Source organism: Solenopsis invicta, chromosome 2 (assembly GCF_016802725.1).
Source record: "Solenopsis invicta isolate M01_SB chromosome 2, UNIL_Sinv_3.0, whole genome shotgun sequence".
NCBI classification, from domain to species: Eukaryota; Metazoa; Arthropoda; class Insecta; order Hymenoptera; family Formicidae; genus Solenopsis; species Solenopsis invicta.
In genome coordinates, this window is record NC_052665.1 from 23,738,480 (window position 1) to 23,753,045 (window position 14,566).

The 14,566-nt window shown below is 42.1% G+C and overlaps 1 protein-coding gene across 1 annotated transcript; it reads left to right on the forward strand.

The window, feature by feature from the left end:
- The first annotated feature begins 445 nt into the window (after nucleotides 1-445).
- LOC105193615 lies at nucleotides 446-3,996 on the forward strand. The gene is made up of 5 exons (XM_039446185.1): nucleotides 446-468; nucleotides 575-779; nucleotides 1,044-1,249; nucleotides 1,517-2,666; nucleotides 3,019-3,996. Exons 1-5 carry the CDS (start codon nucleotides 446-448, stop codon nucleotides 3,994-3,996), a joined length of 2,562 nt encoding a protein of 853 aa, XP_039302119.1.
- Nucleotides 3,997-14,566: the final 10,570 nt, after the last annotated feature.

A 14,566-nucleotide genomic window follows, 5' to 3' on the forward strand; every position in this document is an offset into this window, starting at 1 on the left:
TTTGTTTGGCGGGTTTTATTGTCGGATATGCGTTAGTGTCGATACGCGCTTCTTGAACAAAATGTTTAATGTTGCGTGATACGCGAGTTGAATTGCCGGAATTCACTCCAAATATAGCGCGAGCAAGAAATGTGTGAGCAAATAATTTTCTCGGCGCTCGGACTAGATACAGTCCTGAGCGCGCGATTACGAGAGCGAGTCCAAGAGCGCGAGCGACAACGGTAACGTAATTGCGCGCTCAGGGCTGTATCTAGTCCGAGCGCCGAGGAAATTAATCGCTCACACAATTCTCGCTTGCTCTCTATTCGGAGTGAATTCCGGCAATTCAACTCGCGTATCACGCAACATTAAACATTTGGTCCTTCGATCCGGATCGAGTGAAACTGTGCTGAACTTCATAAATTTGAAAAGTCTCCTTCTGGTGTGAAGTACTCTCGTCCACAAGATGGAGGAACTAGTCACAGTGCAGTAGATTGCGTTGCGGATAGTGGCGAAAGCCTTGTCTAATTTCAAGAAGATCGGGAAACCGAATTACACGCCGGCGAAAATACGATCTTGCATCACCGCCTTGAAGGAAGCCTGGACGCAGTACACGAGCAGGTGTTCCTGCCGACGAGCAACCAGAGTCCACATACTTCACTCAGGACGATTACGGGAAACACGAGGAGTTCTATCTCATGGCGCTGGACTACATGAACGAGTGTCTGGAGGAGCTGGAGCCTCACGTGTCCACCTCCCCATTGGCAAACTCGTCGCATCATTTCTGCGCGCCTGCACCGGTATCGTAGCAACATTTACCGCCTATTAATATTCCTCCATTTACCGGAAAAGCAGAGGACTGGGAAAGTTTTCGAGATAAATTCGCATCCCTTATTATTCTCAATAAGGATCTAATCGCATTCTTTCGGATGCATTTTTTAGCATCCAGTTTGTCGGCTCGCGCTCTCGATGCTATCAAAACTATTCCAGTCACTGCAGATAATTTCAATATTGCGTGAAAAACTTTAACTTTGCGTTACGATAATAAGCGCCGTCTCATCAAGATTCACACGTCCGCTTTATGTAATTTGCCGAGCGTCAATTGCGAATCGGCATGCAAATTATCTGAGTTGCGGGATAAAGCTAATCGTGCCATAGCATCGTTAAAAAGATTAAATCGATCCTCGGATGAAATTTTAAGTGACATTCTAAATCATCACGTCACGCAAAAGCTCGATCCAGCAACCCGTGAAAGCGTGGAGATTAAAAGGTGATGATGCGATGATTTCTACGTACGAGAATCTCGATCGCTTTCTCTCGAATCGCGTTCGCGCGTTGGAGGAGCTCACTCTCCTTAGCTCAGCCAAGTCCTCGCAATCGGTAAAATCATCGAGCGCCATGGTAGCGACGGCTTCGATCTTGCCGTGTCCGCTCTGTAAATCGACTTCTTAAATAAGTGCCCTCAATTTGTGCAGAAGAGTCCGACCCAGAGATTGTAAATCGCGAAACAGCATCAACGATGCGTGAATTGCTTCAGTGCAAAGCACGCCGTCTCCGCATGTCCAAGCCGTTTTTCATGTCGTCACTGTCAAAAACGACATCATTCCATGCTCCATCTCGACTCGGTCTCTTCCGCGACCACGACAGTTAATGCATCCAATTCCGAGGCCCCGGCGTCGATCAATTCCGATGAATCTCCGAAAACAGTAGCATTATGCACGATGTCGGCAAATCTCGCCCGACTGCCGGTAGTCCTCGCCACTGCACGCGTGTCCGTCGGACATCTCGCCGGTCGTCAAGTCGTTGCACGAGCATTGATCGACACCGGAGCGGAACTCACACTCATTGCGGCTCATTTAGCAAAAAAATTAAAACTGCGTCGGTTCATACTGCCTACCGCCTTGTCCGCCGTTGGCGGCCTTGACGCGGGCATACATCGTTATGCCGCGCACATTCAAAACTCATCAATCGACGAGTTCGAGCCGCCGGTTATTACCACAGCGACGATTCTAAGTTTGCTCGCTAGTTACTCGTCAGCGTCTATTCAATCTCCTCTTCAATGGAATCATCTCGCGGATCTCACTCTCGCAGATTCAAATTCTTCAAATGCAGATCCCATTGATCTAATAATCGGCGCTGACATCTACGCCAATATAATGCAAGATGGCGTTCGCAGGGGATCTCGCGGTCAGCCTATTGCTCAGGAAACAATCTTCGGCTGGATCGTTCAGGTCCGCACGCCTCTGTCGAATTCGTCTCATCGGACCGTTACGGTGCAACATTGTACGATCGCGGAATCCGTTTCACTTGATAGCAAATTGAGAAGATTTTGGGAAATCGAGGAAATTCCGAGGCACACAATACTCAGCCCGGAAGAGCAGAGATGCGAGAATCATTTTTTAACTTCTCATTCGCGCACTCCCACCGGTCGGTACGTTGTTCGTCTGCCGTTCAAAAGCGGTCCTCCCATTGATATTGGTACCTTACGCGATGTAGCGGAGCGATGCCTCAAGACTTTGCTACGCCGTCTTCAAGCCAATTCCGATTTGAAAAGGGAGTACTCAGACTTCCTACAAGAATATGAAAATCTTGGGCACATGCGCAAAGCTCCAGAATCTTCAGAATCTTCTCAGTTCGTCTATATTCCGCACCATCCCGTAATACGCGAAAGCAGAGCGAGGACTCGAGTAAGAGTCGTATTCAACGCGTCGAGCCCTACCTCGAATTCTCGGTCACTTAATGACCACCTTTTCGCGGGGCAAAAATTGCAAACGGACTTGGCTGCAATGCTTTTACGCTGGCGACAATACGTTTATTCTGCCGACGTCGCAAAATGTCCCGCAGATTCGCGTCAATCCCCGTGACACAGACTATCAGCGGATCCTATGGATCGACGAGAAAATCGGAAAAATACAAGAGTATCAACTCTTGACCGTGACCTACGGTACAATTTCGGCGCCGTTCTTAACATTACGAGTCTTGCAGCAGCTCATCCATGACGAGGGTCGCGATTTTCCTCTAGCTGTTCCCGTGCTTTAGGAGAATATTTACGTAGATGACGTGCTTTTTGGCGCGGACGAGATTCCGCTCATCCGTTCGGTTCGCAATCAGATATGCTCCTTGCTGCAACGCGGTTATTTCGAATTAAGAAAATGGTCGAGCAACGCGGTTCACTTATTAAGCGACATTGACGCGCAAGATCATGGTCTCGCTTGCAGTAAGGATCTACATCCGGACGAAACATTAAAGGTGCTCGGTATTAGTTGGAGTCCGTCGGCCAATGCGTTTCAATTTAGAGTCGTGCGCTCTCCCTTGCCCGCGCGAACAAAACGCGCCATGCTCTCCTACATCGCTCGTATGTTTCATCCGTTAGGCTTAAGCACGCCAGTTACAATTTCCGCGAAAATTCTCTTGCAGAGGCTTTGGCAGCTCCGCGTCGACTCGGACGATGAGGTTTCCACCGATATCGCAAGGCAATGGGAATCCGTGCAATCGTCCTTGCTAGAACTTGACAACTTTCACCTCCTGCGGTGGATTCAAAAGGGATCGGACACAGTCGACTGCGAGATCCACGGGTTTTCAGACGCGTCTAATTACGCCTATGCCGCAGCGATTTATATTCGGCTCACCTCTCGCTCGGGCAACATCTCGACTGCGTTGCTAGTCGAGAAGTCAAAGGTCGCGCCGATCAAGTCATTGACTGTTCCACGTCTCGAATTATTGGCAGCAGTGGTAATGTCGCAATTAATGAAGTTTGTCATGGACGCGTTGCACATTTCCTCCGCTTCATGCTTTTGCTGGACGGACTCAACCGTCGTGCTTGCGTGGGTAATACAACATCCCTCAAAGACTTTCATTTCAAATCGGGTTGCCGAGATTCAAACCCGACTTCCATCCGCTTCATGGCGATATATTCCCATGGACGAAAATCCCGCGGATTGTGCGAGGAATCTTGGGAAGTCAGCTCGTCTCGCATCCTCTTTGGTGGCACGGTCCCGCGTGGCTAAGGATGCCTGATTCTGAGTGACCGACGATGAGCTCACCACTCCCAGACCTCGCGTTAAAGGAGAACTCGCGCGCAACAGTTCAAATCACTAATGTAACGGAATCATGGGAGCTCGCAGACAGATATTCCTCGTGGCCAAAGCTCATTCGGGTAAGCCCGTACATTCTTAGATTTACGAGCCTCAAAAAAATGTTGGGTGAAATACATTCAACGCCAACTTTTCCCGCTAGAAATACGCGTTCTCATTCCAAATAAGTCGGTTCCTTTGAAGAGTCCACTCTTCTTTCTCAATCCGTTCCTGGATGAAGAGCAAATAATTTGAATTTGTGGGCGACTATCTCAGGCCCCGATACCCGCTCAAGCTCAACATCTGATAGTACTCAGCTCTCACCCACTTGTCCGCTTACACATTTCTTATACTCACTTACACATTCTTCATGCAGGAACGCAATTGACCTTTACTACGTTACGGCAAGAATTCTGGCTACTTAGAGCTCGAAGCACGATTAGACCAATTTTGCACTGGTGCGTAACCTGTGCTTGCGAGAGAGCTTTCACTCTATCCCAACTTATGATGATCTTTCCAAGGTTAGAGTGACTTTGCCCGCGCGCGCGTTTCTTTACAGCGGGCTGGACTACGCGGGTCCAGTACTAATTCGTTTGCGAACAGGTCGCGGAATCGGCTTAAAAAAGGCGTATATCGCATTATTTGTGTGCATGACAACACGCGCTGTGCATTTAGAACTCGTCAAAGGTTATTCTACTCCCGCATTTCTCGGAGCCTATTCCCGTTTTGTGGCACGGCGAGGTCTCCCCGAATTGATTTACTCTGATCATGGTACTACTTTTGTTGGGACGGATCGCAAACTCGCCGCCGCGTTTCGCGCAACTCTTCGGGATCCCGATTTGCAAAATCGCACGGCCGCGGATAGTGTCTCATGGCATTTCATACCTCCCTCAGCTTTTCATTTTGGGGGGTTGTGGGAGGCCGGTATCCGTAGTACAAAGTATCATATTTGGCGTGTTGTAGGGGCTCATATTCTAACTTTCGAGAAGTTCTCAACGCTACTATGCAATATCGAGGCGTGTTTGAATTCGCATCCATTGGCACCTCTTTCTGACTCGCTAAATGACTATACGTTCTTAACTCTAGGACATTTCCTCATAGGCTCTGCGCTTAATTTGATCCCGGAGCCCACGCTTTTGCAATTCAAAGAAAATCAGTTGACTAGGTGGCAGCTAGTTAACCAAATGACTGAACGTCTTTGAAAGATCTGGCAACAAGATTACATTAATACGCTGCAACAGCGAGTTAAATGGAGGCGCGTAAATCCATGCGCACTTCGGGTCGGACACTCGTCTTATTGCGAAATTTGCTACTCCCCCCGTGCAAATGGGAGCTAGGACGGATTAGCCTGTGTCACCCGGGATCGGACGGTCTGATTCGTGTCGTGACCGTTAAAACAGCGTCTACGAAATATTGTAACGACCGTACTTCGCGCACGGACGGTCGACGGTGCGGGAACGGACGCAAAAGGTCGCCTGAAGAGATTAGAAGGCGTTTTGGTTGGTGTGAACAAAACAACAGCGTTTATTGTGTATGCGGCGAGGCTAGCTGACGCCTCGTGAAAATATACAAGTCTCTTATATAATACGGTCGGCGGTGCAGTTATCACAAACGTGCAATGATACGATCGGTCGGTGACAAATCGCGGAACTTAGTCTAACGCGCGGACGGACGATGTTTCGCGGACAGAAGCACGGAAATCTATGTATAACTTATTTACATGATGCACCTGCTACCCGAGACGCGTTTCGTGGAACGCTGTCGCGATATTTTCCCGGAAGCCGGGCGGCCTTGTTATGATGGCCGTGAAACCGGTGCGCGACGCGGTGCGTGGTGCGGTAAGACGGGGCACATACACACACAGATCCGTGCGGTCGGTGTCGGTGTTTCGCGCGGACCGTCGCGAGGCGGTTAATACCGCTGTCGAGATCGCCGGAGGACACTACCTCACGCCAAGTGCACTTGGTGGAGGCACGGAGCACTGTACTCCCTTACGCGAGGCAGCGTCGAGCTTGGGCGGCGGATAGGATCGCGCTGTCGTCAAGAGTAGGCTAGTACCACTATGGGGAGACGACTGTGACGTCACTGGCGCCGTGCCCCCACTTTTCTTATCACGGCGCACAGCATCACAGTCGTCTCCCCATAGTGATACTACGAGGCGATCTCTCCCCACTACAGATAGTTACTCGGCGGCGTTATTATAACGGTGTTACTCATCTGGTTGTCGGTTTTATTTCTTACGCCTTATAGCTGTTTTAATAAAAATGTAAAAAAAATTTTTTTTTTTTTTTTTTTTTACTGCAAAAAGGAGGCTGCACTATTTATCTAGTAATTAGTTTTTTTCATTTTCTATGTCTTATAGTTATTTTAATAAAAAATTTTTTTTATTTACTGCAAAAGAAGATTCAATCTTAACCTAATTTATGGGAGGTTGGTTTTAAATTAAGCACACTATTTAATATATATATTTATTGGTTATACATTCTTAAAAATACAGTAATAACAAAAGTAACATTATTAATTATGAACATTTATTGATTACATATCGTTCAAAATATACATCAATTCTTGTAATTGTTAGGTGGTTACATATTTGTGTGGAATGTAAGATATATTATTTTCGTGAATAACAACTTTGAGGCCGCAATGACCCGTACAAATTTGAAATACCGCCACCCGTAAATTGATTTTTTTTAGAAATGTAATGCTGATGACGTTTTACATACGAATTATAATAATCGCGAACTATTTTATCATTTCGTGATAAATCGTTCGAAAAAATATCACGAAACTTATGCATGCCAAACCCAGTACACATAAGATGTGCAAACATGACACAAAATAGTCCACACACGTCAGAAGTGTTGCTTTGAAATTGTTGAGGGTTGTAGAGTATGATTTTGCAGTTTCTTCTAAGTCGTTTGAGATGTTGGGGGATGATGGGTGGCAACCCATAGCTGTCGAAATAGTGTCCGATGCCGTCCCTTCCGACGTACATAGCGACCCAGTGTGTCCCGGGTTTTGTATGATCATCGATATTAGCAATAATAGCCGCGGGTTTACTCCACACAGCTGGTATCTCGTTAGAGGCGTAAACGCCTATGGTATCGCACGGTATATTTTGTAGAGCTGCCCGTAATTGGTGGGTGTTCATAACCACCAAGAATTGACTGGAGAGATATCTTCTTCTTCTTCTTTGATATTATGATGATTATTACGATTACACCAAGTCGTAGAAAACGATGGTGCGGGTGGTGATGACGGTGATGTCAATGATAATAATGATGTAGAATCCAAAAGACCGTATTCTTTAAGCCATTTTCCAAGGCGTAATGCGTTATTTAAAGCACATATATATTCGCAATTGTTTGTCTTACTTTTTATGTTATGAATAAGGCAGGTCTGTTCTAATCGCGGTAATTGATGAAATGGCGGACATTCTTTCTCTTCTTCTAAATTTATAACGTTTCTGCTGGTAATACGATGAAGAAATGTTGATTTATCAAACCCCCGAGTGAATATGCGGTTGGTAAACTGTGCAATCGTTCTCAAATGTCGTCGTAAGTTTTTATATGGTGTATCTCCTTCATACCACTCAATACCGTGGAAATTTTTACTAAGCCAATTATTTTGAGATTTTGAACGATCTGGTAGTTCAATAAAAGAACATGGTTGCGCGATGATCCAATGAGCACAGTGGGTTGTGTTTATAGAGACAATAGCAACTTCTTTTGGAAAGAAAGATTCTTCAGCGTCTTTGAAACCTTATATATCGACAACGATATTCATATTTGTAAGTGTGTTTGTTATCTTGAATTGTTATCTTGAATATAAGCTGTAGTACTATACACGATCAAAAACCGATACAGACTGTTGGGTAAATATATGCGTTCTTTGTTCGAGGCGTCGTTGTTCCAGTAGTACCCGTTTCCATAGTGCGTTTATTTCAGCTCTCGGCAGCGTTTATCCCCCATAGTCTACAATTACCTGTCTAGAAGCATCGATTTCTAAAATATTATCATATTCGGCGTAAATGATACAATTTACCGTAGTTTTTAACGCTTCTTCAAAACGCACATCAATTCTAACGTTCCCGTGTTTCATTAAATTCCAGTGCGTATTGTTGTTTGCCAAAAGGTCCGGTGTGAGGTCAAATGCGAAAAGACAGTACCCATTTGGATAATTTTCACGAGAAATAGAATTACCCTCGTTTAGAAAATGTATACCCGTTCCAGAAAAGAGTGTGTGATAGGCATCCATATACAGGCCTTCTTTTGTAAAATCTGGTTGTAGCGGTTTACTAGGTATTTGTGTGCCGTCAACGTATAAAGATAAATAATTAATTTTGTAATGATGAAAATTAAAAGGATTAAGAGTGCGATTTCCGTTGAATGCTCTATTATCGACAAAACCGATTATTAAACGTTTTGGTATCTGACCAAGTATCACATTGTCGAGCGTTTCACCATATATACCGCTATGTATAGATATAGATTTTACTTCAACACGCGTAAGAGGATACTTTGCTGTAGTTTTTGAAAGAGCTTTAGCGTGGGCTAATAATATACCTGGTGAAATCTTTGAACGTCTGACAAGTAGCGTAGCATCGAGTATATGAACTTCGAAACCTCGTTCGGTTTGATCCATAAGGCAGAAAGCGTCTCTTGATCGTACCATCCGCAAACGCATTTCTACGCCGTTTATCAGAAACCTTTCTTGATTGAAAACATCGCAATGTAAATGACCCATAAGGTCAATTTTCTTAGCATTAGCTGTTAACGAACACCGTTTTAGAAAACCGGCGTTTAAGATGAATGGTTGCGCCATTTCACTACCCGTATCGCTATACCACACACACTTGTTAAGTGAGAGTTTTTTGCAGCAGGGCCATAATTAAGCAATGTTTCTATATAAGCTCTGCAAGCGTACGCATTATTTGGGGGTGTTACAAGTTTTTGATTGAAAAACACATCTACCTGATTGAATAACGAATGCATAAAATTATTGACGGGTCCTACTAGCTTATCAACAGCACCTAAAGTCTCTTCTTTTTTTGGAATTTCTTTGGAAACGGTCGGTCTTATTTGAACACTGATACATAACATGGTATGTGGTAAGTCGATGTATTCTTCCCCCTGGCCTGGTATAACAAATTCTATAGGTGAATCATCGGTTAACGACGATATTGGTTTGTAATGTAACCATTGCGAGTTTTCAATTGTTGCTTGCGTTGGTGGGACGGTGAATAATTCCAATTCTGATTTGAGACACTCGCACGAATGAGAGTGTAAAAAGGCCATGGCGTCGTCTGCTTTACGTCAAATATGTTATTGAAAAATGTCAACTACAGTTCGTTTATCGCGAATAGAGCTCTTTTTCTTTTTTATCTTCTTCTTCTTCTTCTTCTTCTTCAACGTGTTTGTCTTAGTTTTCGGTGTTTTGCTACTGTAAATCTTTTTCTTTTTCTTTTGACGCCTTACGATATGATCGTTGTCGCGAATGTTAATTAAATGCTGTATATTTGACTTTCTAGGCGTTTTATAGCCCGAACCCTCCATGAGAATATCAATTTTTTCTTCGGCTTTCCGTTTTAGGTTCTCAGCTGAATCTTTCATACGGCTGTTAAAAGCTTCTTTAAACGGTATATCTCTTTGAATTACATCGCGAGCTACATTCATACCAGAGCGAGCAACTTCTTTACCGATGGCCCTGGCTCCTTTTGATAAAAGGGGTAAAACACGTCGAAAGAGACCACCAAGAAAACTACCGATTCCATGACCGCGTTGATTTGGGGCGCCTACATAGACGCGTTCGATGCCATTTTGTCTACCGCTACCGTGTTGAATATCGAAACACGCATCGTAATATGTCATTTTTAGTCTAATCTCTTAAAATGTAGTGTTACAGTCAATGTTCCATATTCGAATGGTATAGGTTGTCCAAACTCATCCCTTATATCAATCTCGATTGTTTGCAAAGCAGTGTGTATTAGCGGTATATATTTAGCTGTTGCAAAACTTTTATACTTAACCGAACCATAAACATACGATTCTATATCTAGAGGTACTGTGCGAAGTAGAGGTGTTTGCACATCACCTGTAATGTACGATTCGCATATATCGGTATATACAAACAGCGTTGTAGGTAATGCTCTGATTAAACTAGCCGGTCTAGATGCCGACCAAGACATTTCACCATCCAATATATGACATTGAGTTTCATAACCGAATATTTGAACCAGAGTTGGCGATAGGCGGAAACCATGTGTTATAGCCATACAATCTGTACATGAACGCTGTGCTGTGACATAACTAAACCTATTTAATGTAAAAATTAAATGTTTCTTCAGCGTTGTTTTGTTTACTGTTTCGATAAGATCGTCAATTGTCTGATACAGTCCTTGTAGTACTATATGATGTTCTAAACCCGTTTTTAACTCCTTCTTCAGGCGGTTCATTGATAAAATTTTTTATTTTCACCAAAGTCTTTTCATCTTGTAAAAAATGGAGAAACGTCATAGGTATTTGAATATCAGTTAAAGAAACACCCCACTCCCCTTGTAAACGTAATGCTTGTGGTAGACGTGTAATAAAATGAGTTGTTGTGTTATCTTGAAAATATGAAGAACTGCTGTTGCTAGGTAAAACCACGTAAAAATTATCCCTCATTATAATTTTTTAAATCGTTAGGGTTTATCCACTTATTAAAACTTTCTGGAAAACCGCGCCAGCTAACGAGGATACGTCTTGCACTGCCTCGTCCTTTACTACGAATTATTCTTTCGACCATAAGATCGGTCTTTGCATAATCTCGCCGGATCCTGCTCAATTCTTCTTCATAAAAAATGCCGTCGATATCTTCACCATGAAGGTCTCGTAAAAAATATACAGGTGGTTGTGAATGTGTGGAAATGCGTATTATAAGAAATATTTTTTTGCTCCAACCGCCTTCATAACCTTTCGCGAACGCTGCTTTACTACTACTGATTCGCACCAGATCACCGATCTTGTATTTAGGAGCACGGGCGCGTTTACTGTCATATCTACGCGCGAGATTTGATCGAGCAAATCTTGCATTGTTCAATGTTACATCTTGCGGGACCATTTTAATACCGCTATGATACGAACAATTGTACGCATCAACAATGTTATTTAGTACATCGATATACCGCTTATTTCTTGCATAAGTGAAATATCGCCATATACGCTCCTTTAATGTCCTGTTAAATCTTTCAACAACTGCAGCTTTCACATCTGGATTACGGGCCACTCGAAAACTAATTTTTGCGTTTTTTAAAAAAAGCTGTGTGGCAGACCCCACAAATTCTTTACCACGATCTGTTTGTACAACAATAGGTCGTCTATCATTACTACGGGCCAGTATATGTGCTAAACCCCTAGCAACACTAGTACTTGTTTTATCACGTAGTTTTTCAATCCAAGCAAATTTGCTTAAAACGTCAATAACAACAAGTAAATATGCGTAATTATCATTATAATTTTTAATTGCACGTAGATCTACGATATCTGCCTCCCATACATCATCGATATTATACAGATTGTAAGAACGTCTAGGATATTGGCAACGTAAAGGCCTATGCAATGTATATGCATCTTGACTTTCCAGCCAGGCAATTGTTTTGTTTTTGGGTATTGATTTTTTTGTTTCACGCAATAATTTTGGTGCTCCAGAAAAAGAGGCCGCGTGCATTGGTTTATAATAAATTTTCTCTAGCTTTTTCATGTTCTATCACGGGTTTCTTTTTTTTTTCCTAGGTGATAAACTTTCCCACCTATCTGCGGTACCATAACACTCGCTGTAGGTATCGGTATCATCTGTAGGAAGCTCGCTTGAATCAGACCGCATACGCGACGGTCCTGCGGTGTGTGTCGTTGTATTGTTAGGTACTTGAAGCGTATTGTTATTGACCGGTTCATTTAACCATAAATTTTGATTTCCTATAAATTCACGTGGGACCTTTACACTGTGCATGAGTGTGACAAAACGATTTCTGCCGATCGGTTTTGCTATTTTTCTGGAGCGCATAGCGTCGTTTATAAGGTCGACGATATTAGATTCCTTTATTTTTACACCATCAATAGAAATAACACCATATTTATCCCAAGTTAGTCTTTCAGAAGCGTTAAAATGTATATGGTTTAATAAGAGTCTAGCTTTTCGTCGATATTTTGATGGTACGCTATCCAGAATAAATAAATCGTCTAAACAATCTTTTTGTTCCGGTGTTTTTACCTCTTCATCCTCCGAATATCTTGATTGCTTTGTTTTGTAAACAGTGTCAATCAAAGTATTAATAGATTTAGTAGGTATATTGCGTTTTGCTTCTTCTACAAAATACAGGTAACGTTGTAACGTTTGCAAATAAGCTTTGCATTTTTCTCTTTCGTCCGCAAATTTGCTTGAATTGAGAATTTCAAGCATTTCTTCATCTAGTCTGCTTATCGTCGTACCAGGAGTTTGAATTGTTCTATCGTTCGATGTCCGTATTAATTGCACAATTTTTTCTTTGGGTATCAAGACCATTTTTTTTTGCGTGTTCCATTATTTTTAGTTTCCACCTATAAGACGAGATAACACGGTGCCTAATATAGGTGCTAATAATAAAAGTAAGAAACCACCTCGCTGTACGATTAGCCGTTTCTTATTCTTCCAAGAAGCGTTTTTATCAACTAATCGTCGCAATATGCTCGCATGACGCTTCAAACGACGTTTATACGAGTGTTTAAGAGCCACATTACCGCGTAATATGTTTAAAGCACACTCACATATACACCTAATAAGTTTTGGGTCGGCCTTTTTCAAGATAGCAACACGCTGTTTATTACTGAGGTGACATAAGGCCCGTAGTATCGCTGTGTATTTTTGACCAAATAAAATATGCGCGGGCGGGGCCATTATAAATTTTACTAAATAGCCGATCTTTTATTGTTACATTTACAACAATCTTTAATTAGCGGCGTTGGGCCATCAATATGCAGTTGCTGAGTCACTTGATTATAATGTTTTAAACAACGGCGATAACTACACACTTCTGGATCTTTCTTTATATACTCAGGAAGCTTATCCCACAGATAATCTATGTGATTACCGAATTTCCGTAATAAAATAATTTTTGGTATAAATTGTAATTGTTCAACTGTTAACTCATCGATGGTATCGTCATTGTCTACCAAGATGAAAAACATTTTGACTACTGACAAAATTTGAATTCATGATCGTATTTAACCACATTAAAAACACATCTATATATCAGATAAATTTTGTAAAAGTATTAGATACGTATTATTGGTATTTCCTGTGCGGTACTCCTGTCTTTTAGTTTTTTACGTGGTATATAAACATATTGGTACTTATCATCAGGAAATATATGGGTGCGAAAACGACAACTCTCCGGTGTGGATTGCTTTAAATCAAGTAATAAATAACCGTGTGCTGTTGTAGTTGCATCGTTATATACCTCCCATAAGAACCGTGTATTTTCAGGGTAAACTTGGCGCGCTAAATGCTGTATTTGGGCCCGATCTCTTGGGTTTTTAAACACAACTATATAATTAGCATTTAATGAAATATCGCGCATACCACGTCCTTGGTGAAATAAATTTTGTGTAATAAAAATGACACTAAGGTTTTTATGATAACTCCCTTTCGTGAATAAATCTATAACACTGTTATCGGATGCTTCGCGCATGAGGTCATCAATAACAATAAGCTTTGGCCGTGGATCATCAGCGTAGTCATTTCGCGGTAGACCTTCACGAAATTCGACATTATCACCATATTCGGTGTAACCTGATTGCCATTCTGAATAGTAAAATAATACGCGGTCAAACTTGGTATCACTCATAAAATTCATATTCCGAAAAAATCTTTTCACAAAAAAGGTTTTACCACAGCCTGTGGGACCGCAGATCATAGAGGTCCAAGGGTGTTTCCACCGTGTATCCATTTTTACGAATAACGCTCGGTGGCTGATGTTTTTACTTAAAAACTTTTATATTGTAATACAGGTAAATATTAGAAAAATCGATAAACTTCTGATAATACATAGATATTTTATTCAAAAGCTCAAAAATACAATTATATAACAAATAATTATAAATTACAATGACCGTATGGTAACGACCCATAAGGCCCATACCGTCTTCGTTTATCAAATGTCTGCTTACATGTTTTACTCTCTGTACTCGTTATTACGTTACGAAGCTCCGTACGTCTGATAGAGTCAAAATGAAGTGTTATCGACGTATCTCCTTTATCTGTAACGAGTGATCTGACGGAATAATAGTTGATTAATTTATTGTTTGCAAAATTAAGAGTTATACCTTTAGCTTTGCAAATTTCTACGGTACTACCATCGGGTTTACGTACAAGAAATGCGTAAAATTTCGGGCTAGCCGAAACAAAAGATTTAATGTAACTACCCTCACCGTAGCACGCTAATTCATTCATCAAGTCACCCAACAATTTACCTGTTGGTGGTTCATAAGCGTTCT

Excerpts from the sequence above, each read along its gene's own strand:
- LOC105193615 (XM_039446185.1), top strand. The coding sequence starts at position 446 with ATGGAGGAACTAGTCACAGTGCA. Across the intron at positions 469-574 it reads GAGGAACTAGTCACAGTGCA|GAAGCCTGGACGCAGTACAC; the intron begins GTAGATTGCGTT and ends ACCGCCTTGAAG. Across the intron at positions 2,667-3,018 it reads AAAGCAGAGCGAGGACTCGA|GAGAATATTTACGTAGATGA; the intron begins GTAAGAGTCGTA and ends CCCGTGCTTTAG.